Here is a 25,034-nt window from a genome sequence, read left to right on the forward strand (position 1 = left end):
GAAAGACGTCTGTTCCAGTTGAGATAATTGTATATACACAGCTAGATTCTTAACTATTTGCAACCATATGACGAAGCAATACTTGCGTCACCTCCCTGATACGTCAACTTCTTCGGGTACGCACAAAGCTCCACCACTCTCTTCGTCTCTGTCCCAGTAGTCTCTGCATACAGAGTCTCAGGAGCCTTTCCCTCTTCCACCCACTTCACAAGAGCATCAAACGCACCACCTGGGAACCATCCAGGACCACCTTTGCAGTGGTTAACACCGGGTGCTTCAAAGAAGCGGTAATAATCATTCGCTTCAGAGTCTCCCTCAAGCACACGCTTGTAGTAGTCCACGGATCCCTTGTACGGAATAAGTTCATCTGCTGTCCCGTGCCACGCAAGTATCTTTCCACCTGCTTTCTTAAAGTCCGTCAGATCAGCATCAGCTGAGCCCATCACAGAGGCGAAGCGGTTGACAGATTGTCGGAAGAGCCTGCTATACTCTGCGTGCGACATGCCCTTCAATTCAACAAACGGGTTCTGAAGGATAAAGGTGCTTAGCCAATCTTTTGCAATGGCAAAGGGGCTCGTGGTGCAGTTTGTCAAGGAGGTACAGTTCGTGTTGGCCAATCCATTGAGAGGGGCAGATTTATCCAGCCCGTACCACATGAATTTGCCATCTTCGGTTTGTGGACCACGCCATGTCAAACGGGCGACCTCGGCTGCTTTTACTGAGACTTTGATAGTACCTGGAGGATTGTCGCAGGTAACCTCTGTTCCTACTACCGATATGGGATCGAAGTCACAGCCATCTGAGTCGGATACAATTCCGTCTTCAACGCCATCGACAGGGTCGCATGTCTTGATCGCAGCATTGGTGATGGCAGCAAGTTCGCATGCGGGAGGGTAGTAGCCTATATCTAATTAGCATCATAGCACATATCGGGACACAGTGACTGTACCAAGTTTGTGCATAACAAGTTGAGGCCAGTACTCTGACACAATGAACCTGTCCCAGTTGAAAGCAGACGCTCCAGCCAGAACACCGTTGTACTGAGTTGGGTATCTCTGCGCCATCATATGACCCTGTCTTCCACCAGTAGAGCATCCCTAACGAAGTCAGCATGTCGGTTGCTTAGTCTCGAGTGACCACATACATTCCAATACGAGTACTTCGGCGCTTTACCAAAGTATGCTTCCGTAACGGCCTTTCCCACGGTCGTTGCATCATCTAGAGCAACAGCTGCAAAGTTTTGCAGAGGGGGCCAGTTCAGATGACCGGACTTTGTGAGTGCCCAATCCATGCTCTGTCGATTCGTCATGGGTCGACCACCGTCGGTTGTCACAGCGGCATATCCCTTGGAGGCTGGTGGTCCAAGATCGGGAACATCTCCGGTTGACCAACCTCCTCCACCAACACCGACGAATCTCTCATTCCAGCCTGAGATTGGCAGCCAGACATATGCGTTGATGGTATCATTCCAACCGGGGTATACGTGACCACGACCTTGCACACGTTGATAGGTGGGCTTCCAGCGGGTATCGGCCACTCGTTGGTTGGCAATTCTGGGAGTTCAATACTGGATACATTGGCATTGATGGAGAGAATTTCCGCGTTGTCCAGCTTGATAGACTTGAATGTCTCATCAGTGCATGTAGGCTTGGAATATACTCCTGGAAGACCTTGAAAGAGAAGGGATATGGCAGAGAGGTTTGAGAAGAGCATGGTCTTTGAACACCGCCTATGTCTAGCGGTAGTAAGAGAACCCATGGATGCAATTTTTTGTCGAGCTGAGGGATATATTGAGCTGATCAACTGAAGAAGATCAGTTCAAGCTATCTTTCTATCTCATTCCTAGTGGAGAAGGCCGCAATTTATCATGAATCTTAGGCCTTTCATGGATCCAAGTGATCAGCATCCAAACCCCCAGTTCTTGGCCCTGCGGTTCCTGTTCACGGCATCGACTCATCGCTCCCGATACATAAAGCACCCCATATCCGACCAATTCCCCCTCATTTTGAGAAGAAGATCCATCTTCCGTGGGTCCAAAATCAAGATACCCCATGTTTTAGTATCATTGCAGTGTCCATCTCGCTTGTAAAGCCGCGGAGACTAGTCGACTTATGGATATACCCCACAGATTCGGCCCTTAAAGAAAGACCCGATTTATTTCCATAGGGTCGCTTGTTACCCTGGCTTCCGACCAGTCACTACCAAACAGTCGAAAATCGGATGGACTGATCGCTGTCGCGATGCCTGTCTGACTCGCGCGTTGAATAGCTCGACTCGTTCACGCGACCATCCCAGCACTTCCGTAAATAGCACTGCTGTGAACGCAGCCACTCCTTCGATCATGTTGATTCCCATAAGCGTGCCAATTTCTTTCAGTCGTTCATCCTTTGGCCAAGGACCGATAGGGAGTTTGAATCTGTCTTCTTTCACACTTTCGAACCCAGCCTCCCCGACCCACTGTTTAAACGATGGTGCAGGGTCCATTGTTCGACCAATCTTTTCACAGGCTACTGTCAGATGCTCCATCATTTCGACGAGGGCGTTATCTGGTTGAAGCGAGTCATCTTCAGAATATAATGTGTTGGCTGTTTCGTGAAGCTCGATCCATCCTCCGGGCTTCAGACTCGCGTAGGCCTGCTTGATGAGCCGCGGCCAATCTTTGATAGAGCCAGCCATGTATTTGCAATGAATATAGTCGTAAGGAACTGGATCTACCCAGTCCGCCTCAACGTCGTCGATGATGAACCTGACATTTGGGGGAACCCAATCTGGTTGGATTGGGCTGAGATCGTTCCCGATTACAACAGCGGATGGATGTTTATCTCCAAATTGTATCGCCCAGAGACCAGTTCCTGTGCCGATATCGAGTACCCTCGCACCCTCTGGATCGATGGGTGCTGTGAAAAGGCGGTCATTGATCAGCCGAGTAAAGACGTGATGAACCATATCGAGACGATCCTGTTCTTCATCATCATTAGGAAAGCTGTACTCTCCAGCTCTGTCGCTGTGATAGCGCCGACCATTTTTCCAGTTGTATTTGAGAACACTGCTGGCGATGGACGCGCTGTCTGTTATGGAGTCAGCGTCGTAGGAGGAATCTTCAGAGTCTGAGCGCGCGTTATCATCAACTTGGACTTCGGCAACTGTTGTATGATCCCCCATCGCGATATGTTTGCGATGACTTCGCGACGTATAGCCGAAATATGTAAGATATGCGTTGAGAACAATGTATGATCAACGCGTCGTGATTTAGGAATCTGTTGGTTGAAGCGGGGTGTGTTGGACCAACGCGTATAAAAGCCCTCAACCAACAGCAACAATCATCAATGACGTATGTGCCAAGATCATGATGTTGTGATGACAGATGAAGTCCATCCCATTGCTTCTTTGTGTCCGGATAAATACTTACTACCCTGGGGATGGGACAACAGTCTACCAGTAGATAATAGCCAGTTGAGAGACAAAGGCGCAATCTGTAAGTATCTGGTAGATGGTACACAGTAGTGAAACATCAAGGATCTGGGGTCTTGTGATTTTGCCTTCAGCATCATGTAATCGGACTAAAGAGGAAGGTAAAAGAAGACAATAATTACATGCATCTTGTCTGTACAAGACAAGAACACAGCTTCAGATTCTCAAGTTGGCTTATGTTCATATTTCTTGTTTTGAAGCGCTCATGCTAACCAATCACCAAGACAACGTGGCCGAGTGGTTAAGGCGATGCCCTGCTATCTCTTCTGAGACATCACAGGCATTGTGTTCGCACGCGTAGGTTCGAATCCTGCCGTTGTCGATTGTTTTTTGCTTTTTGCGATATCCTTATCGATATCTTATCTTTATCGCCCGGGCCAGATTAGGCTTATCTGTGGATAGTGGCTAAGTGGGTCACGAACACGGCCGCCAGAAGTGTAGGGTAATGTTCGTCGACGAGATGGAATGAAGATGATCTGAACAATACAGGTGTTTATCTTAAGAGCAGTGATCTTCTTTATGTGTGGTATTTTTAGCTGGTCAATGTCGGTGTCAGAATTTGTGCGACCACTCCAATGTATTCTGCTAAGCATTAGTCATCTTCTCTCATGCATTCTTTTACCCTCTAACGTCTGGCAAGTTTACCATGTGGAGTGTCCGGAAATACACACATTCATCCAGCCATTCAATTCCGTATGCCCCAGTTGAGTCCCATTTATCACTCTCATTGAATCCATTTTCTCTTGTCTGTGCTAATTCCTTCGTATCCCTACCGAAGATCTCCCCACTTCCGAGCTCGACCTCGGTTTCACCATTCACGAGGGAAGATGGGAGCGAGATCAATTGATCGTTAAAAGCTTGGCAATGGCGTTAATCCCCCTTACAGCCTTGCACATGATGGTATGTTTCATCGTTCAACCATCACGCGCATGTGGCGGGTTACATTCTTCTGTGCATTCCACGTGGCTCCAGAGACCAGAGTGAAACATTACCTTCGAACAATGCCCTTGATGGGCTAGTCTTGGTTGCATGACTCGACGCGAGCGCGACGAACAACGCGAAAAATATCAGTCTATTCCTCAAGTGTGAACTCTATTGAACGCCACGAGTCTATTCGCTCGGCAGTCTCCAACCGAGGGGAAATATTACCCATTTCAAGTCGCGACTACCGGAGATGCAGAAATCTGAGACACGAAGGAAGCAAGCTAAGTCGTTGATGAAGATGACGAGAAAGACAATGCTGGTCGAGTCATGTCTTTACGACGCGGTACCTGACGCCACTGTTTAGTCCATCTATCATCGTCATAGACACAATTACTCAACATCACAAATCAGATCTTCATAGACGGTTTATCCGCGACATCCCGGCATCCCTGGTTCCGGGTACCTTTGCTCCATCTACCGGGCTACGGATCAAGCCCGTCTCGCCCGCAGAGGTCATTTCGACCCAATATGAATCCACTAGCCACAGGCCGTGCAACTTTGGACCTAAGGGTCCGGCCTCTGATTAACATGGAGGATACTTGTCCATCCAATAAGACACCCCAAAAAACCTCCGGAGTGGCAACCGCGTCCACCACAGTCCGACAAGTTGTGCCCTTCAGCTCGTCAGTTAATCAAAACCACAGCCTCTAGTGCCAACCATCCCCTCTCTGATGGACAAAACGTCCCACTAAGCTGTGTTTTAGAAAGGGGAACGTGCGTTTTGTATGGCTCTTTTTCTTTTCCCCTCCCCCCAGCTCCCTGGTTTTTCTTTTTTCTTCCTGATCTGGAAGTGTTACGCTATGTTTATGTTGACCATTCTGGATTCCCGTGGATAAGGGGATCAATCTTGAAGCTGCGAACAATGCACGATGAAGGTTGAGAAACTGGCTACATTGGTCGCTTGTTTTACTGTTTTTGTTACTGTCAGTGCGGTGACCTCTGTGGCGAACGAGATCAATGCCCAAGTCCAAGCGACGATCGATGCGTCTCCAATTTGCGCGGTAAGTCATTTTTACCTTGACTTTAAAAATACGCACTAACTTGTTGAAGCGACAATGTCTTGTCGCAGGATTACAATTAGACTGCGCTTTGCAAGATGAGAAAAGCTGTATTTGTACTTCCCACGATTTCCATTCGGATTTAATTCTCTGTATGAGACAATACTGTCGCACCCCTGCTATTTTCGGTATGTCTCACCATGATCTTCGCCCAGGATTATGATCAGCACCCCACTGTGTCTTTGGTTATTGACATGGTACTTTCAGCCTCTTTACGTCAAGTTGATGCTCTATGCGAACGTCCTCTGCGGGATCGTCGAAACGATGCCTGGCCATACATTTCCATTCACATACTGTCTATCCTTTGTACCGTTATTCGAATTTATACCAAAGCGTTTCTTGTCAAGCAGTTTTCGCCTGAAGATTGGTTGTCTTTGATTTCATTTATTATTTATATCGTGTATTTCGGTATTGGACATCATGGTAAGATTTGCGGGATAGCTAATATGACAACTCACTAACAAGCCACAGCATTGATGTCTGCTTTTGGCCAGGATATCTGGCAGGTCAATGCAGAAGACCTGTCACATGCCCTCAAGGTATGCATTTCAACATATGTATCCAATCCCACATGCTAACAGCACCAGTTATTCTGGATCGACTGCCCTTTCTACAGCCTTCTAATGGGCATGACAAAAGTCACCATCATACTATTCTACATTCGCCTTTGCCACGTATACACAAGATTCTGCCAAGCGTGTTGGGCCGTTATTATCATCGTATGCCTTAATACCGTCATATTCATGTTCCTCAACATCTTTCAGTGCACGCCAATACACTGGAACTGGAATCGCTTTAGCGGAAACGACGTGGACTTTCAGTGCATGGATTTGAACAAACTGCAGTGGTCGATCAATATTACCAATATCATCTTTGACGTGGTGGTCCTGGCCCTTCCGATACCGCTGGTCTGGAGGAGTACGTATTTCGTTCTGCTGGGAAGGAATTTACTGACACATTCTAGTGAGGTCGACATTCCGCCGAAAACTCGCCATCATCTTCATGTTCAGCTTGGGCGTCGTTGTTCTAGTCGCTAGCTGCCTCAAAATGCGATACAACATTCTTTACGGTCACTCCACCAACATAACATGGGATTACATGGACCTCATGGTCTGGGCAGGCATCGAAAGCTCCGTGAGCATCGCAGCGCCGTGCCTTCCCACTGTACGATTATTCCTGCACAAAGTGTTCCCACAGTCTTTCGGCCGTATGTTTGCTTTTGGGTCACACGCAGACCGTACTCTTGACGACGAGATTAAAGCCGAGGAGGAGGAAGTGGCGCGCTGGGCAGCTGATCTCGAGAAGCCCTCGGATGCAGCTTTGGTAGTTGTTAGACCGAGAAGGGCGGCAATAAGCTTGGGCCATGATCTGGGGCCTGCGCGAGGAGGAAGAGGGGGAAGGAGGAAACCAATGACTGAGGCGTCTAGAATTCTCAAAAGTGTTGATGAATTCGACGAGGCCCCGCTTGTTACTTAGACGACAAAGGAAAACAAAATGCACATGATGTTCAAAAAAACGAGGTCACTCACGCGTCTCCATATTAAGCGCCACCTCTCAACTCATGTGTTTAGAATTCTTCAGAACACATACAGTGTTCCAATTATATGTCATGCGTGTCTACAATAGTAAAATGTGTTGTCCACCGTGACAAGAGCTCTGTTCATATTGTCTTTGTGGCGTCTGGGTAAGGTAAGTACATATGGCCTACACATGAGCCTCATGTCCTGAAACTGTATCAGAGTAAAACTTGCGATCAACCTAAAGTCACAAAACCTAATAGTAATTGAGGGGACATAATAGCATGTGATAATGGTATATCGAAAAAGCTACTGTCTTTTTTCTCAATTTAATTAGACTCAAGATTGTAATAAGAGTCTTTTTTTGTCTCTCTTACTTTGGAATACCTACAAGTTGACTCATAGAAAACTCTGACGGTCATTCTGCCTAGAAAAATGATGGTTAATGGCAAAGAAATATTCTCCTATCTTCACAAAATAGACGTTGAAACACGCAGAATCGCAACTTTGCTCAACAATTTTAAGTATGGCTGGAAGTTTCCTCATGTTACAAGCCTCAGGCACTTGACTCCATTCTATATAAATACAGTCTGTTCCTCCATTCTGCCTAACTGAACTCTTACTCTTACACACACTGATTCACACACACTGGCCCACCAAGTTTAATCTCACATTTATTCATCCACCTCTACTACAATTAAGCACCGACCACCCTCACATTTATTCACCCTCCACCACCACCTCCATCCACCATCCAACCGCAAAGATGGTGCAGTTTACACCAAAATACTACGAATTCACACCGGGGCATGATGTTCCCGCGTGGGCCCTGGACTATCCCAAGGCGATGTTGAGTCAAGAACTTCTCAAGGAACACATTCGCCTCGACGCAAGAATGATCCAGCGAGCCCACGATTACTTCGAAGCCAACGCCAAGGTTGGAAATCATGGACTGCCCAACTCCCGAACCATCAAGCCGCGTCACCTGAAGTGGGCGCGTATACTCGAGCCCAAGTACGAGTTAGAAGACAACCCAGATGACGACGGCAACTTTCCCGAACTTTGGGTCACAAAATCTGGGTCCCTCAAGAAAACACTAGACGAGTTCTACTGGTATGCGGAAAAAGTTGTCAAACACCCCGACGATAAGTGCATCAGCCTCACTGAGACCTTACTGGGGAGAGACGCCGTGGAAAGGGAAATAGCTCTCTGGTGGTCTGAAGCTCGATGATACTTATCAACCCCAGAGCCAGAGCCCGAGCCCGAGCCCACAGAGCCGAAACCCAAGTCCGCTCCAGCACCAAAGCGCAAGCCTTTTGTGGAGTACCAGACGTTCGGTCCGACGGTACCATACGAGCTCACAACGGAAGAACTCGCCGATATCGAGCGCCGACGCAAAGAGAGTGAAGCATGTGGCACTCCTTCAGAACAGACCGCACGATCCTACCTCTTCGACCTCATCGACACAGATCCCTCAGCCCGCGCTATTCTCGAGAAGCAAGCTAGAGACGACCCAAAGGCAGCTCATCACCTTGAGTTGCTGAAGATGAAGAAGTCTGCCGCAGATGAGGCAAAGGAAGCTGAGTCTCTGACAGATTCTAAGGAAGCTAAATCTGTCACTATCATCAACAACGAGACATCTACCGAAGTTGATGCGCAGAAGGAAATGGTCCGCCAGATGTACGCGAGCTTCGAAGATAACGATGATGTTTTCCAGATTGAGCGCGAAAACTTCAATATGACAGAGTCGCGTTGTTGTCACAATGTATCGACAGGATGTCCCACGGGTATTCTGATCGAGTTTTAAGTTTTGCTGGAAGTGTATTTACCAAAATTGGATACCAAAGCGTTCTTGGACTGGGTAGCAAGCTATGTTTTATTCTTAATTGGATTTGTTTTTATTCACAAATTAATGACCAGAAAATTCCAACAGTGATATGTATTAAAATCCAGGATTGGAGAGAAGGTAAATTGGTTGATTGAAGATCCAGGTGAAGGACTGTAGCGCACGTGTGATGCAATCATGTGACCTGTCACGTGCGGCATCTCACATGATCTCATGACTGTTGTTTCTAATAAGAACATGCACGTTATGACTGATAGAGTAGATACCTCGCTATTTATGCAGTAAGAACTGCACTTAAAGATAAGAATGCATATTTAAAAACAGCTTTATCTTCCCATTTTAGTTATTATCTATTTCTACTTGACGGAGACTTTGTAAATAGTAGCTGTCCATTTGCATAATAAAAGGAGATATAATTCACGTGCCTAATTAATTGGCTAACCGTTCGCAACGACATGGAATTTGAAAGTATACCTGCATTGCAATATAGTGATGCAATGAAATGAAGAGCAGGCTACCGAACAAGATATAAAGAACAAATGTATTTACTAGATACCGGTATCTATAACAATCTTTCAAACTAAAATCATTCTAAAGACAAAAGGGATGTGACAAATGAAATCCACTCTACACACCAAAGTCAATCCAAGTCAGTATAATCAATCTGGTTTCAAGTCCTCCTCCTTGTCAGTATCAATCTATAAAGTTGTCACCACTGCAAGTGCTTCGCTTCCAGGAAGTGAGGGGCACTGTTGGATGTTGATGGACTAGTAAGTGTAGACCTGATCGGGTCCAAGGTTGCCGTAATGTCCAGAGCCGAATGGTTTCGAAGAAGTAACCTTCTGGCCATTGATGTCTGCGACACCGAACCATGCAAGAACCTTGCCCTCAACGACAGTGACAACAGCAAAGGCGGGTGCTGGTTCAGTGACATAGCCCCAAGAAACAGTCTTGTGAGACTTCTTGTTGCAGGGGACGTTGGTCCAGCTCTCGAGGGCGGCATCAGAACCAGGCTTGCGGTTGATGTTGCAGTGCTCAGTCTTGCCGTCAGCCTCAATAGCAAACTTGTAGTCGCAAGACTTTCCGTCTTTGGCACAGTGGCGGGTGAGGTCCTTGATCGTCCAGAATTTGCCTTCGATGGGTCTGGGCTCGGGGTAGGTGGTGTTGTGGTACTCAGGGTGGTTGTTGCCAGTGGGAACAGGAACGGGACGATGAGGATGAGAGGGAATAGGACGAGGCAAATGAGCTGGAGGACAAAGACTGGGACAGGCAGGACTGCATCCACTAGAGGAAGTGGGAGCGGGAGCACCAGTAGAAACAAGAACAGTCTTGGTGGTGAAGCTTGGGTGACATGAGCCGGTGTTGCAAGGTACGGGCACATAGATGATAGAGGTGAGAGTCTCGACAGGAATCTCAAAGGTCTTGGTAGACTGAATAGGGCGCAAGATGACAGTGTCCTCAGGAACATGGATGGTGGGAACAACAGCTGACTCGTAGGTCTTTGTGGTTCTCATAGGCTGTCCGAATTCAGGGTCGAAATCAGATGCAAGGCTGGTATGAATCACAGGTGGATGATAAGTGCGTGTAGTTCGCATGGGTTGTCCAAACTCAGGGTCAAAGTCAGAGGCAAGGCTGGTATGAATTACAGGTGGCAGATAAGTGCGTGTAGTTCGCATGGGCTGACCGAACTCAGGGTCGAAGTCAGAGACAATGTCGGTGGGAAGTACAGGTGAGGTGCGTGTAGTTCTCATAGGTTGATTGAATTCAGGATCAAGATCGGGATCAGCGATAGTGGGAAGAACAGGCGACTGATAAGTTCGAGTGGTTCTCATAGGCTGCCCAAACTCGGGGTCAAGATCGGGAACATTGATAGTAGGGACAACTGCGGACTGCGTGGACCGTATGGGCTGTCCGAAATCAGGATCGAGATCAGGGTTAGCGATAGTAGGGATGACCGCAGACTGGTAGGTTCGAGTGGTTCTCATAGGCTGTCCGAACTCAGGATCGAGATCGGCATCAGCGATGGTAGGAATGGCTGTAGAAACAACGGCGTCCTTGCTGGACTCAGTTGGACCATGTCCAATCGGAATCCAAGCGGCGGAAACAGTGCTAGCCAGAGCCAAATCAAGAAGAAACTTGTTCATGATGGGCAATTGGTGTGTAGTAGCGAAGGTGTTCTATAAGGTTGTAAGATGTTGTTGTAAGATACTGTGTGATACTGATGGATATCGAGGCAAGTTGAGTGCGATGTGCTATGATTTATATATCTCTGCTGTCTGTCCATGACCTGACGATGTATCTATTTCTAACAAACTCGTTGAGCTTCCATCGCGCCAAGTTCATCATGATCTCACGATTCTGTGGTATGAAACCAAACACACGATATCACAGCCTAGGTCCTTGGCCATCAGCATATCGTGAAACTAAATTCCAGAAGGGGTTTACACTCTACACAAGCGGCACGGTATCTCCACTGCCTTACCATTTTGACTACCTAAAAATAGTTCCAGCCGCAGGTAATTCCCGTAAAGCATATAAAGTAAAGTTTGACGTTCCCGAGGAGCCCGAAGCCAACTCCGTTCCGCAACTTCCGGCTCCGTTATTGTGGGTCTTCTAGAGCGAACGCGGCGTTTTCTGCATCGCGGGAAAAGTTTGATCCAGTTTGAACGGACGACCTTGGGTGTGGTGTGTTTGTGGAAGTGGCTTCGGTGGAGTGATCGGTCGTGATCTGCAAGAGACTGGAATGTGGCACCGCTGAATACGATGCTGACATTATGAAAGGCAGAAAACGTCAGTGAGGCATTTGTGGATAGCGAAATAAGAAGACTTTGTTATCATGACACGTGCAAGAACAAAAAAAAGAAGCAACAAATCGCTACAGAACTGATGGCCATCTTTTGCGACTATCTTCGTCGTTCAGAATCCATAGATCATATATCAAACGTATCGCACAGTAAATCTTGCTCTTTATGGTAGTCTCAACAGCCTCGAGGATTGTCCTGTATTCTGTACCTTCTTCGTATGTCCATATGTCAAGTTAAAATGTTCAAACGCGTCAAATGTTTATAGTGAAGTATGGTGTTGAAGCAGATGTTGCTCTTCATTGACCAGAGAGAAAGCGCGATCAGTTTATGTTCGGCAAGTCAGAATGAAACGGTGTCTTGTATCATGCTGCCTTTCTCAATGAAACAAGTGCTCTTCTAGATATGTTTGAGTTCAATCGCTGTCCGCCTGGTCGGACTCACAACAGTCAACTCCACTTATAGAACATTCGGCTTTCCCAAATGATACACACCCTTCACATTGCATACCCATGTACCTTGATACTTCTGAAATGCATTCTTCATCAGAGATAGTATCATGGGGACCCAGTAAATGAAAATCCTTCCCTAGAAATTGATGCACAACTTCGGGCAACACTCCTGATGGCCGTTAATAGCTGTCTTTCATTCTTTTTTCACAGGTACTTACTTGTTGGTGAAGGAGAAGAAACCCCAAATCCCTGGAATGCCTGGTGCTGGTGGAGATCATCCACAATCATGGGATCTTCAATGTACAGCTGCGATATGCGCCGGCGCCAATACGTATTGATGAAGCCCTCAAATGCGAAGTGACTGGGGTTCAATAGCTGTAATTGTGGTGTGAACTCGGCCATCAGATCCTTGAGCAGGGCAGAAGAGCGGTTTTCGTTGCTACAAGACCGAATTTCCATGATGCTATCAGGATCGCGGCAGCAAATTGCCCACTCATCCTGAATGCCCTGCAATAATAAATTGCAACGATCATGTTGGCCAATCAGGTCAAAAAAACAGCATGTATGCGTCATATCCATAGCTTCAAAGGTGAGAAGACGAAGAACCTCCTTAGCTAGGATCGAATGCCCGCCAGAACCAGGTGCATCAAATGATTGATGATATAGAAATGTGTGCAATCTACGGTCTTTAAACGTTACTCCTTGTCCCGCGGGTAGAAATAATGTTTTCAGAAACAGCTTGATAGGTGAACAACCGTGTCCTTCCGCATTGCACCAGCAGATGCAATTATCCTCGGTGGTTGTATCGCATGATAAATTGGTCAGAAGTGGTAGTCTGTCGCTAATATCATTATGAGTGATAAAATTACTGTGTGACCAGTAAGCAAATTGGACTCCCATGTAGTGATAGCCGGTGGCAAACACATTGAGACCTATGTCCAGTGGGTCGTTTGCCTTCTTCTACAAGAATCCGTGCCTATGCAGGCAAGAAATCGTTTCTTTGACGTGCTGAAAACTTCCATCGTGCAAGAGAGTATTCCAACCAAAATCGTCAATCATCATGGGAGTTCGGCCGACAAAATCAATGCAATCGAAGTGCGAGAACCCCTTTCGCCAAAACTGATTGAAGGCATGCAAAGGTATGGCTTTGCAAAGATAGATTGATTGGTAGTTCGATTCAACGCGTAGGCATAGGGGTATCTGTATGTGTTCTGCGTCCAACGCATCACAAATTGTGGCAGCTGCAGAATCAGCGAAAGCTACAGACTCATTGCCTAAAAATAGCCCAAGCTGTGTCTGTGCCAATTTTAAGAGTCGAAGCCTTCTTACAGATATATGAGTGGCCACCACAGAGGCCATCTCTTCCGACATACGGGATATCCAGCGTCCCTGATATGGAAAACAGCATCCTGCCTCTAGCAGCATGTGTACAGATTCAACCTGGTCATAACATATAGTTTGTAACACAAGTTGGCAATGATACTCTTCATCGCCATTTGACACGAAAGTACTTGCCTTTGTTGTCAAAATATATTTCAATCCTTCCGGCCAATTGACCGCAAGCTCGACAACATCGACACTGAAGACATACTCAAGCACTAGTTCAGGAGCTCGGGAAACACAGAAGACAATATCCTCAATACTTCTGGAAAGTATAGCCTTGGCTATAGGGGAAAGATCGATTGCTAGAAATGGTTCAAAGGGTTAGATCGGCGACTGGGATTCCCCACAGATTTCGTAAAACGGCAAAGCTACTCACCACCCTGTACCATTGATTTTAGAAGTGCGGAAGGCTTGACTCTAGAGATCCCTTTTACACTGGAAAACGAGAATGGAAAATCAGAGTTATTATATAGCGATGATAACAAGTAGTCTGTATAGTCGGTTTCTTGTATCAGCATCGTGTAATCCGGAGTCAGAAAAATATTATCAGCAATAGAGCTATAGAAATTAGTCACAAATCAATTGATATTTTAAGGAATGTTCCGGACTTGGACTACCTAGCTTACAGTTCTTCTGGTATGTAACCATTGGCTTGTAGTAGAGCTCGAATGAGAGATATAAATGCAAAGGTAACTGCTTCATTTTGAAGAATCTTTTGTCTTATACGACTAGATGGAACTGGGATTGATAATAGATATATATACCAGATAGGTACAAAAGCATATAAGATAAGTATCTAAAATGTATTAGTGATGTATCAGATTGTTGTTTTCAAGAGATTGACCTCGGCATGCGTGTCACCGTTCTCAGTTGTGTCCAACGGTGAGGCTAAGCCTTTTGAGTAGAGATTTAGTATCTCATGTTCCATTGTCTTGAGTATTAGAATCATTTGCGTCGGTGTGTTGGATTGCGCTAGTTCATTCTCGACCTTCAATATTGCCGTAACAACCGGGCTATCCATACGGCGGATAATGTTTCTGCATCTGATGGAAAGGCCAGGTCTGCTGGTGCCTGACGCGTATTCGAAACAGGCATCAATCATCCGAATAGAGAGCCAAGCTAGCTTCATCCGAATCTTAGCCTTAGCTGTTCGTTTCGTGCCTTTTCTCATGCCCCATAGCTTGCAAGATCGAAGGTGGTGTTCTTGTTCTTCAAACTGAAATCTCAAGTTCCAAACTCGGAAAGATTTCACTGATTTTGGAAGGGCCGCGACACAGTAACAGCCTTGCCATGGCCTCATGTTGGAACTTCTCGCAGGTGCCATATCGTTGCAGAGCTCTGTTGAATAATTGCTTTGGTAGGTCGTGTTGGCGCCAATATCTTGAACACTGGGAGCACCAGTAACCTGCAAGTTCTTCAAATGATCAGTATAAGGACACCGGAAATTCATATAAGCTTTACCATGGTTGACGTTAAGGTTGATTGAAACTCCACAAGTTGTGTAAGCTTCTCCAGCATGGCGACTGCGACTTGACCATTAGTTTCAGTCGATCGCGTAACAGTCTCGACAATCGTCAGCTTCCCATCGATCCGTTGATCAAGATCCTGTATAGACAACTGTGTCCCATGGAGCTGTTGCTTTGTGTCGACGAGCATATCAGATATGGCACTTTGCATGGACTGTATCTGGTCTTTTAGATCTGCTGAATTGTCATCATGATTCTTGACATGATTCTTCAGATCTAGTGATATTTCGTTCACTGTTTTTTGGACAGATGTATCGGAATCCCTGGTAGTTAGCGTCAGTCGTGAGGTTACCAGCATCGGGGTTCTTGTGGCTATTACAGTGTTATGATCGAAATGATCAAATTAAGATCATTGAGAATAGACCGCAAAGATTGTTGCATCTCAATCAACTTCTCTCGTTGGAATGGATATGAGATGGTGCGCGTGGCATTGATTGCTCTTTTGCGATTCTGTTTCCTGATTCAGTCTTACATAGGCCATTCAGAAACCTTTAAAGTTCAGTTAGCTTCTTATTGCAGTTGTCGATGCATGTTTGAATTGAAGTCGTTCCATTTCCAAAGCTGACATTGGGTAGCGTGTTGTTCAGGTTGTCCAGTAATGATAGGACTTGCTTGACATCTCTGACTGCATCTCTGATCTCTTCGTTTCTGTCGTTTACTGCTTGAAGGTACTTGATAAGGCCTTGGCAGACTTGTATACCAAGTGATGCGATGCCTACGGCCGTTCCCGCCACGGAGAGCGGGTCCGACATGGTGAGTGGTAGTAACTATACGAATAGACTCGGTGATGTCTGTTATGGTTGTCGACAGGAAAGGTTTTGAAGTCGAGATTCTTGAGGTAATATTTCGGGCGGGGTAAAATCAGGCTCTGGCCAGTATTTTCTCATACAGTTGGGCGCTCACCAAGGCAGACTGTTGGTTCGCACGCAAAATATGTGTTGTGTTGATCTTATTGGACTATCATGCATGACTGAGACACGCGGCGGTGGCTATACGGTTGAAAGGTGTTGCATACGAGGACAGGGATTGAGGCCAATGTTGTTTTAGGTGATTGTAATTGTAATTTTAATGATACATATCATTGTTGATTAGGTTGATGTCAATATTATCTATTTGTACCCTCCTCGTTCCAAGATACCGGCTCAAATCCCATACATGCTGCTGAAGCACATCCTGGTGAAATTGAAACTGTTGTGGTGGTCGTCCATATACTCAGCCTGCACGAAACTAGCATTCTTCGCATGCATAAATCCGTACCAGGTAGTTCCATTGTAAGGGCCGTCAACCACCTTTCTTGTTTCAGTTTTGTCGAAAGCATTGCCCATACAAGCCATAGCATCTGCCTGCCATCCCGTACCACTTGTAAACTTTCCGCAAGGAGTTTTGCGCGTCTCGATGCAGGCAATCACAATGAGTGCGATACCAAACCCAAGGACCAATCCGGTGTAGAACTTGTACCAAATCGAGGACATACATGGTATGACGGTGGACCTTGATGATTTGATGCCAAAATACCAGATAGTCAAAAGCGCCGACACGCCGATCACAAACAGATAAAACAGGATAACGACAAAAGTTGTGAATGTGTAAAAGAACGAGCCACCGATAGTCACAATGAAGGACAAGGCAAGTGCAATGAGGGCAAATTGAGCGAGAACGTAAATAGTTCGGAATATCGTACTGCCCCAAAATGAAGGATTGTGATATCGCTGTGGCCCTGATAGGGCAGGGTTGGTGGTTAAGAGCTCGAAGGATGCGGTGCTGCACTCGATCATCTGCGGTGTCCCCAAGGGAAGATCTTCCATAGAGGCGAATGAGAACTCATCAGTCAGCCAAATACAGCTGCAGAGTCTAAGCAGACCGAAGAGAGCGACCGGGAAGAAAATGATGTCGACGCCCATAAACACAGTGAAGCCTGGCGCAGCGGGATCAATTTGGCTGCCAAGTAGTAGGATGATAGCTTGGAGTCCTTGGATAGTGATGATGAGGGTCTTGAAAGCGTCTCGAGATAGGAATGTCACTCTATCATCGTCAGGGAGCTGGACACAACGTGGCCGGCTGTATTGGATAATCTCTTCGCTGCCGTCCCAACCCGCATCAGTCCAGAACAGTGCATTCGTGGCAGCTAGATCGATCCTGTCCCAGTTCTTCGCACGGATTCTGCGATCGGTGATCATGGCGTATCGCCAGAGGATAGAGGTGGGGTTGTAATGGCAGACGCGCTCATGCCATGGCGGGCGACTGACTGAGAGATATGTTGGTGAAGGCGCGCCGATGAGAACGTGAGCAATGAGAGGCGCCAAACAGAGCGTGAGAACACTGATCCAATCCGATATGGTGATATTTTGACTCTGGAACGTCAAAGACTGAATAAAGATCGCCATGATGGATCGCCGTACCACGCGCGACTTGACCAGGAATCCTAAACAAAACAACAATGCCTCCGTCGAGGAAAGAAGAAGAAAAGTCCAAGAAATCAGCCCTACCGAAGAGAAGGAGAAAAAAGTCTAGGCGCCCAGAAGTTAAAGGAGACGGGACAAAGAGCCAATGGCTCTTGGTGGTGCGGTTCCTGAGGCGTAGTGCTTATATTTACAGGGGATGAGATCCTTTGACGGGCCCTGATATTGGAGTTGAGGAACTGAGCAGTAAGACTTGCTTTGCGAGAATCCACATATAGTGAAACAGACCACTAAAACGTGGCTGAGTACGAGCTTACAGACAGGGGTTCCCATGTCTGGCGCCAAGAAAGGCGACTTCAACGGTTATCCTTTAGCGAAGGAGTCTAATCTTGTCACATCGAGGGGGACGGTGAGAGCTGCGATTATTAATCTTTTGTCTTAAACTTTACCAAGTCTATATGTGTGATTTCGAAAGCTACTCGCTTTCTATATCACCCCGAGCCTTCTCCATATCCTTTTTTAACTTTTGATAAAACACACTCTTTTCCCTGATGTACTCCCCATACCGAATAAAAACAAACGGAATGGCACACATAAAGACGCTAACAATCCCAAGAATAGTCGTAGCCCATCCAACATTGAGCGCGGTATACATCGGCGCTGCAGCAAGACAGAGCCCAGCAGCGGCGAGGTTTCGAAGACACGACCCTATGGCCATTGCTGAGGCCGAGTAGACTCCATAGCAATCACCGAGATAATTTGTCAAAGACATGTTGATGAGGATTTGAGTTGCTCCGAATGGAACACCAGCGGTCATAGGAGAGATCCAGGATATTTCTGGCCGTGCAGTCCATCCGAGCCAGAAGAGTGATATAACCAGGAGAGGACCACCTATGCATGCCAGAGGTAGTCTGCTGTACTCAGTCCTCTGAGCCCATGTTCGACCCTCCTTCTTGCATCGGGTATAATAAGCGTCCCAAAGGAAAAAGATGATCATCCCTAGGAAGACCCCACCAATGATGGGGAAGTACATAAGGCCGCTCGTCTTGGTAGACATTCCGTAGATGCCCTTGAACACAATGGGATAGGTCTGGAAGAACATGTAGTAGATGCTGTATGCCAAGGCGATGTACAGACTCGTTGCAGCAACGATGAGTTCGGTGAAAAGCATCTGCACAGGACGAACCAGAACAACACTCATCATGTTTTTCCAGCCTTTTGCTTCAAGTTCGATCGCAGCATAAGTTTCGGGATTACCCTGTCCTGTTGCACGGGCGTTTTTTCGTATCTTCTTCGCTCGTCGCTCAAGGATGGTAGGTCCAAAGGTCTCTGGCAAAAATACCAGTGGTGGCACCGTGACACCTGCAACAATCAACCCAACCCAAAACGCCCATCTCCACGAAACCTCGGAAACATAGCCTGCTATTGTTGGAGCAATCAATGGTCCACAAATACTCACAGCGAAGAAACATGTAAATGCTCGACCTCGGATAGTCAAGTCGCTGTAAATATCTGCCATCATGCCGCCGCCAACAACAGAAGGTGCACTAGCGAATATGCCAGACATGAGTCGAAACACGAGCATCGAAGCCCAGTTCGGTGCTAGAGCGCATGCGAGTGTGAAGATAGTGTATCCGGCAAACGCAGCTTGCACGACATATTTTCGACCTTGAAGCTCTGAAAGGGGTCCGAAGACTAATGGGCCAAAAAGATATCCGACGAGGAAGAGCGAAATGGGAAGAGCCAGCTCAGGGTTGCCTTGGGTGTTGTTTATACCGTAGTCGGCGCTCATGGGGGTAATCACGTTGGCTGGTAGAGATGAGGCCAGAGTGCCGTTGAAGAGGAGCAGGGTAGCGACGAAAACTATGAATAGCTTCTTTTTCTATTTCCTTGTTAAGACGCTGAATTCTCTATGTCATTGGGAAGATTGGAATTACACTTGACCAATTGTATGGGCTGTCAGGATCGTCGGTCTCGAATTTCAAGATAGTCCTCTTCGTTTCTGTTGAGTCAATAGCAATGTTCTTTTCGTCCACCAACACCCCCGGGGGCTGAGCAACAGGTCGGTTGTTGTCCATGTTGTGAGGAATTGATTGCGAGTTTCGTGAGCTGACAGCAACTTTAGGGTAAACAACAATCAGACCTGTCTTGGCAATCAAGAACACAATCTACCAGGGAGGACGGCTGTTTCATAGAGGAAGAAACACATACAGTTAAAAGACTCGTTTCATTTCTGCTCGTTAAGCTTTTCCTGTTTCAGCATCAACAAGCGACGGATTATGTGGGGAGCGCCCTATGCACGGGGGAATAAAGGTGTCAACAAAAGAACTTGCATAATTGTTACTATGACATATGAGTCGTTCTTCTGGATCATTCTTGGCGACCTGCTGGAAATAGTTGAGGGTCAAAATAAGCTTATTGGCGATGGCTTCGGTTGTATCCGAATATTCCATCTGACCACCTTCCCCAAGGTTTCCCACGCTTGTGCGTATGACGTTTCATGAGACAATTGAAAGCTATGGAGTTTATGTATTGAATAATAGAGCAGGTTACATATTTATTTCCTTACTGGTGGTTATGTCTGCGTGCTCTTCCACTCAATTGCATCCTTGATTGTTGAAACTTCGAGGTCGGTTGTTTGATGGCTCGTATAACGTTAAAAAAAAAATCACAACATCTTGTGCCATCAAAATACAACTCGTAGCTATGACACGAGCTAACGAGATCAGCTTCATACCGATGCATGTCCTGTAGGGCGTGTCTTAAACCCTGCCATAGAAGCACTGCACCGTCCACCCAATCGGGTCTAGCAAGTCTTCCCATCATGACATAACAGCCAATTTCCCCGCTCGTTCATCGCTTCTGAAAAGGGCAATTCCATACGACACCCAGCGAAACCTGCCTGACAAATCCCTTCACCACTGTAAGACAGACCAACCTCGTTCTTTTTCGCTGTTTGTATACGAAAAAACTGATTTCCGACATACCACACAATGCCAGATCGCGTCGTGAGAAGACGGAACGTCAAAACGCGTAATCGGAACGGCTGTTCGACATGCCGAGCTCGGCGATTAAAGTGTGATGAGCAGAAGCCGGAGTGTAACAATGTGCGTGTATACGAGTTGTCGTTTATCTGATCGCTAGCGAGTGACTAACTCTGGGGGTCCATACAGTGCACTAGACTGAGCATCCCGTGCGGTGGATACGCGCCGAGGATCATCTTCAAAGACCAGACAAAGCTGTTCAACCAGGACTCACCCAGGCGAACAAGGTCTGGTCAGAGGTTGGGTGATTCTGAGTCGATTGATGACTCGGAGCAGCAAGATGAAGTCGATGATAGCTTCCAGGGTCCTGAAGAACAAAGCCCAGCCCAGGACTACCTCGCGTCGTATGTTGCAGCACCAGATCTAGACGACAATCCAATCCAGACTCAGGGCCCCATCTATCACGTCGGACCACCAAATGACGCGCTTCAAGCCACGAATACCTTGTCAAGTCCAGTGGTACCATCAACATGGAACACGGGATTAATCCATGGCGCCGCTCTCGTCAGTACCACCAACACACCAGCGAGCGATCATCATGAACCTTTGCCGTACATGGCGTCGCCAGTAATCACACCCGGCACATCGTCTCACACTCCTTTTGCATACACAACTCCGAATTTTTCGTCGCCTCGATTACCCCACCAAGATGGTGTACATGAGACGGTCACGTCAGATAGATTCTTTGGCATCAAAGTGGCTCCGATGATACCCCAGGGTCTGTTTGAAAGTATGAAGTTCCCAGAGGATATGCTGTACTACCACCATCTACGCGACACTGGACCTTACGGAGTCCTCTCGGTTCTATACCTAAACGATATCCTTGATGCCGGGTACCTAAATGGATCATTCTACCACGCCGCACTGGCGCTTTCAGCTCTTAAAATCTCAAAGTCTGACGCTCATACTCATCTTCGCAACCAAGCATCAATACATGCACTGGAACATTTTGTTGTAGCGCTTGGCGACATTGGCAAGATCGAAGTAGAAGACATCAACACTCCGAGTAACGCACATAATCCAAAGAAACGAGAGAACGCTGTTTCTTGGCTAAGCACTGTCTTGTTGCTCGCCCATTTTGAGTTGAAGCGCGGACAGATGAGATTATGGTGTGTCCACGGTCGTGCAGCCGTCGACTTTCTCTCGTCGCATTTGGCTCTTGTGCGGGCTACAGATATAGGCGAATGCCTCGTTCGTGCCTTTTCGCGAATAGCGGCTTTGCTTGTTATTTACGAGCGCACTCATTCAATACAGAAACAGGCAATCTCCCCGGAAGTGTCTAGTTCTATGATTGAACTGCTTGCTTCGTCAACATTACCCTATGATAGGCTTCTTTACATAGGTCCGAGGGTAAATGCTTTGGAGGACGAGTGGAGAGCCAATTTCAGACCTGACGCGACATGGAATGAGCGGGTCGATCAGCTCAGAATCGAGCTTGAAGAATGGAGACAAAGTTTACCGATAGAAGAAGTCCCAGCGTTTGGCGATGAGGATGCTGTGAAAGGGCGGGCTGTTGACATTAAACCGCTAACAATATTGACATCCTACGAACCGGTCAGAGCAGCGACAAACTACGCACACTATCTCGTCTTCATGCTACGGATAGACATGATGTATTCTTCCAAAACAGCTCACAATATTACACCTGCCGAGTCAGCCTCTATAATTCGCCAGATTTGTCGACTCACTTTGGGTCTCCCATATACTCTCTGCGTCAGCGTCAACAACTACGGCCACGGTATGCTTCCCGCTATGCTTGACGCGTATCACATGGCCGATGATGCATTAAGGAACTGGATCAAGAAGTGGATATCCTCACGACCTGATACACGGGAGGGTATATGGGATATTGGAAGGGTGCAAAAGTTAATTGCCTACTTAGATAGAGAGTACACAGGCCAAGGATCGAGAGCAGGATGGACAGTTATTAAAACGAGAATGATCGATGAGGAAGACGATGGTCAGGAGAGAGATGACGTGAGGGATGAAGGGGATAACTTTTGTGTTGAGATTTACTCCAAAGGGAAGAGAGGTTGGAGTATCGACTTTGTTGAAATTGAGTGACCAGATGAGCTGAGAACTAGCAATTAAGCAGCTAATTACAACATGTCACGTCTATAATTTGTCTTATTGTCTCACTGACATGCAATAACATGCTCTAGACCACAGGCTAAACCAACTACTGCTCTTCCACTGTTGTCAATGACGGTCAGACCATCCAATCAGACGACCCTGCTGAAAAATCAGTGTCAAAATCTCACCGACATCGGTCAGCTTATAAACCCAGACATGTTGAAATGCCAGCGGGGCGCGCCCTTGGACAAGCCACCCAATTGAGTCATTGACAAGTTAAACTAAATTGGTCAGCCGAAGCTCGTCTAAGCTGACCGGACTGGGAATTTATATACGGTGGGATGAATAATGTCAATCAACTTGCCGAGTTGTCAACTGCAGGGCTGAGTGTGACTGACATGGTGACTGATGGGCGCAAATGACTACATTTTGAAGCCATGGAAATTGATATAAAAGGGAATCGATGGTCATGTCAGAATAATTTTTTTATTCATCAAGCAATACAAGCATTCAAAGCAACTACTCAAAGCTTTTAAACAACTCAATCACAAAGACAAACAAAAACTACATACATCTGCATCTTTGCAATCCATCACTTACACCACTTACACCAACAACTACCACCACTTTACAACTTTACTTCAACATCACAATGGAGTCTACCAAGAACAACGCTCAGAAGGTCTGGTCTGCTATCGTCAAGCATGCCAAGGAACACCACCGATCTGTCAACGCTGCAGTCAATGTCTACTACCCTCAACCAACGGGACTTGCTCCCCGTGGTGCTCCAGCAAAGACTGTCTACTCGACCTCATCGAGTGCGCGATCATCATATGAGAAGAACTAAGATACTGGCCTGGAGTCATGGTCTTATGCGGGAAACTTACTTGGAATGACGCTGGAGTTTGGGGTTCTAATGATGACTGTGCTGGGATAATGAAGCAAATCGTTTATATTGTTTAGAGGGGAACTGGGGAGACATTCGGGATTTATTATTTTAGATAATACCTTTCTAATTTCATGACACTATCATAAATCTTGCATTGCAATGACACGGTTTGCATTTGTGATTATAAAGGAATATTAATTAGACTGTATAAAACTCTGAATGCATGATGTGGCCGCTTCTTAGATAAGCACTTGTCAAAATACCGCTTATTCTGTGTTGGCCTTTCATTGCGTGTCAGTCTCTTCCTCAAACTCACACTTGGTGGTTACTTACACATTTGAAAGACCTGAATCGTTCAGTACCTGACACTTCAAGCAACTCTCGGTTGTTGATGCAAGTGTTGGACTCCCGGACAGTAGGGTTTCCGCGACAATCGTCCTGAGCGTAGAATAAACAGTTGGTATTCTCATGGGCGTACATGGCGATGGCTGTGAAAAGGCCCTTGCAGCCCTTGTTGCTGGTACCGCCATTGACGAAGTGACCACAGCTCACGCCGGGCATGCTCCAGCCGAAGGTGTAGCAATTACCCTGGTTGCCCTCAAGGATTTGGTACTCTGTCTCGTCGTTAGGGTCACAGTTTTCAACATTACTGTAGGCGGTCACTGAGAGGGTTAGTATGAAGATCTGGATCATCATTGGAGACGGTAGCTGCTTACAATGCCATGCCGAGACGTTGGAAATTGTCGCCAGGACAACAAGAGAAGTAGCGATGGAGTAACGCATTGTGAATATTTGTTGTAGTGGCGATTGAAGCTTGAAAGTTGTTGATATCCAAAATCTAGATTCTACTGAGTAGTTATATACCTTTTTTTGTCACAGAATCATCCGAGCTTAACGGATCCAATTTTAATCTAAGCAATTAAGGTGATCGTCTTACTTCCCATAGTGTTTGTGCACCGCACTGCCTCAAAGGATCTAGGGCCGTGCTTAACTAAACATGATCCTGAGATCCTTTCGTGGAGATAGTTGACCCACTAGCGCCTAAGCATCAAGTTATTGCCCTGGAAGTTTAAATCAACCGCCGATCGCTGAGTTTTACTTAGCAACTGGGATTGTTTCAACTTGTTGAATTACGTTTTGTGACCGTCGATTGAAGGCGAAGCCTCAGTCCGTAATCTCGTTTACTGGCAGGGATATTACCGACGGCGTCATTGACGAATATCTGACCCATAGCAAAGGTGGTTTTGCAGTAACTACAAAACACAGATCACAGTGGTGCTTATCGCCATCTTTCAACCTTGATCCCCATATCTTTCGTCATACCAATGCGCAAAGCAAAAAGAAACCCGTGACAAATTGGCAAAAACTAATGTCGGTGGAGAGGCTCGAACTCTCGACCTTTGGATTACCCTGGTGTCTAACCAAGTCATACTCAACGAATTGCTTCGCATATGAGACCAACGCTCTAACCAACTGAGCCACACCGACGAACTTGTTAAAAGTCAGCCTCACTTTGCAGTCTAAGAAGGGAGCCTACATGAGTGCACAGTTTTTACCATCCTGATTCACTATCACCACCTTGATCTTTTGC

The 25,034-nt window shown here is 46.5% G+C and overlaps 11 protein-coding genes and 2 non-coding genes across 13 annotated transcripts; 4 read left to right on the top strand and 9 right to left on the bottom strand.

Moving 5' to 3' along the window:
* Positions 1 to 53: 53 nt before the first annotated feature.
* FGSG_13975 (uncharacterized protein) lies at positions 54 to 1,553 on the bottom strand (the record flags this gene model as incomplete). Its single annotated transcript, XM_011327551.1, has 2 exons — positions 1,174 to 1,553; positions 54 to 901 (listed from the first exon to the last, which is right to left on the bottom strand). The coding sequence occupies exons 1-2, from the start codon at positions 1,307 to 1,309 to the stop codon at positions 54 to 56; spliced, it is 984 nt and encodes a 327-aa protein (XP_011325853.1). The 5' UTR covers positions 1,310 to 1,553.
* Positions 1,554 to 1,816: 263 nt separating this feature from the next.
* Positions 1,817 to 3,162, bottom strand: FGSG_13976 (uncharacterized protein; the record flags this gene model as incomplete). Its single annotated transcript, XM_011327552.1, has 1 exon — positions 1,817 to 3,162. The coding sequence occupies one exon, from the start codon at positions 3,160 to 3,162 to the stop codon at positions 2,176 to 2,178; it is 987 nt and encodes a 328-aa protein (XP_011325854.1). The 3' UTR covers positions 1,817 to 2,175.
* A 532-nt stretch (positions 3,163 to 3,694) lies between these two features.
* FGSG_20793 lies at positions 3,695 to 3,793 on the top strand. The gene has a single exon. It is a non-coding gene; the product is annotated as a tRNA-Ser (tRNA).
* Positions 3,794 to 5,653: 1,860 nt separating this feature from the next.
* Positions 5,654 to 6,989, top strand: FGSG_11381 (uncharacterized protein; the record flags this gene model as incomplete). The annotated part of the gene is made up of 4 exons (XM_011327553.1): positions 5,654 to 5,936; positions 5,985 to 6,052; positions 6,101 to 6,431; positions 6,478 to 6,989. 4 exons carry the CDS (start codon positions 5,654 to 5,656, stop codon positions 6,987 to 6,989), a joined length of 1,194 nt encoding a protein of 397 aa, XP_011325855.1.
* Positions 6,990 to 7,796: 807 nt separating this feature from the next.
* Positions 7,797 to 8,261, top strand: FGSG_11380 (uncharacterized protein; the record flags this gene model as incomplete). The annotated part of the gene is made up of 1 exon (XM_011327554.1): positions 7,797 to 8,261. One exon carries the CDS (start codon positions 7,797 to 7,799, stop codon positions 8,259 to 8,261), a length of 465 nt encoding a protein of 154 aa, XP_011325856.1.
* Positions 8,262 to 9,643: 1,382 nt separating this feature from the next.
* Positions 9,644 to 11,065, bottom strand: FGSG_11379 (uncharacterized protein; the record flags this gene model as incomplete). The annotated part of the gene is made up of 1 exon (XM_011327555.1): positions 9,644 to 11,065. The coding sequence occupies exon 1, from the start codon at positions 11,018 to 11,020 to the stop codon at positions 9,644 to 9,646; it is 1,377 nt and encodes a 458-aa protein (XP_011325857.1). The 5' UTR covers positions 11,021 to 11,065.
* Positions 11,066 to 12,076: 1,011 nt separating this feature from the next.
* Positions 12,077 to 12,588, bottom strand: FGSG_11378 (uncharacterized protein; the record flags this gene model as incomplete). Its single annotated transcript, XM_011327556.1, has 3 exons — positions 12,077 to 12,107; positions 12,172 to 12,298; positions 12,348 to 12,588. 3 exons carry the CDS (start codon positions 12,586 to 12,588, stop codon positions 12,077 to 12,079), a joined length of 399 nt encoding a protein of 132 aa, XP_011325858.1.
* Positions 12,589 to 14,329: 1,741 nt separating this feature from the next.
* FGSG_11377 (uncharacterized protein) lies at positions 14,330 to 15,790 on the bottom strand (the record flags this gene model as incomplete). Its single annotated transcript, XM_011327557.1, has 5 exons — positions 14,330 to 14,926; positions 14,974 to 15,272; positions 15,331 to 15,350; positions 15,511 to 15,527; positions 15,605 to 15,790. 5 exons carry the CDS (start codon positions 15,788 to 15,790, stop codon positions 14,330 to 14,332), a joined length of 1,119 nt encoding a protein of 372 aa, XP_011325859.1.
* A 390-nt stretch (positions 15,791 to 16,180) lies between these two features.
* FGSG_11376 (uncharacterized protein) lies at positions 16,181 to 17,422 on the bottom strand (the record flags this gene model as incomplete). Its single annotated transcript, XM_011327558.1, has 1 exon — positions 16,181 to 17,422. The coding sequence occupies one exon, from the start codon at positions 17,420 to 17,422 to the stop codon at positions 16,181 to 16,183; it is 1,242 nt and encodes a 413-aa protein (XP_011325860.1).
* A 490-nt stretch (positions 17,423 to 17,912) lies between these two features.
* On the bottom strand, positions 17,913 to 19,515 carry FGSG_11375 (uncharacterized protein; the record flags this gene model as incomplete). The annotated part of the gene is made up of 2 exons (XM_011327559.1): positions 17,913 to 19,319; positions 19,375 to 19,515. 2 exons carry the CDS (start codon positions 19,513 to 19,515, stop codon positions 17,913 to 17,915), a joined length of 1,548 nt encoding a protein of 515 aa, XP_011325861.1.
* A 915-nt stretch (positions 19,516 to 20,430) lies between these two features.
* On the top strand, positions 20,431 to 22,545 carry FGSG_11374 (uncharacterized protein; the record flags this gene model as incomplete). The annotated part of the gene is made up of 2 exons (XM_011327560.1): positions 20,431 to 20,445; positions 20,611 to 22,545. 2 exons carry the CDS (start codon positions 20,431 to 20,433, stop codon positions 22,543 to 22,545), a joined length of 1,950 nt encoding a protein of 649 aa, XP_011325862.1.
* A 1,164-nt stretch (positions 22,546 to 23,709) lies between these two features.
* FGSG_11373 (uncharacterized protein) lies at positions 23,710 to 24,226 on the bottom strand (the record flags this gene model as incomplete). Its single annotated transcript, XM_011327561.1, has 3 exons — positions 23,710 to 23,724; positions 23,777 to 24,105; positions 24,160 to 24,226. The coding sequence occupies 3 exons, from the start codon at positions 24,224 to 24,226 to the stop codon at positions 23,710 to 23,712; spliced, it is 411 nt and encodes a 136-aa protein (XP_011325863.1).
* A 587-nt stretch (positions 24,227 to 24,813) lies between these two features.
* FGSG_20794 lies at positions 24,814 to 24,931 on the bottom strand. The gene has a single exon. It is a non-coding gene; the product is annotated as a tRNA-Met (tRNA).
* Positions 24,932 to 25,034: the final 103 nt, after the last annotated feature.

This window comes from Fusarium graminearum, chromosome 3 (genome assembly GCF_000240135.3).
Source record: "Fusarium graminearum PH-1 chromosome 3, whole genome shotgun sequence".
NCBI lineage: Eukaryota > Fungi > Ascomycota > Sordariomycetes > Hypocreales > Nectriaceae > Fusarium > Fusarium graminearum.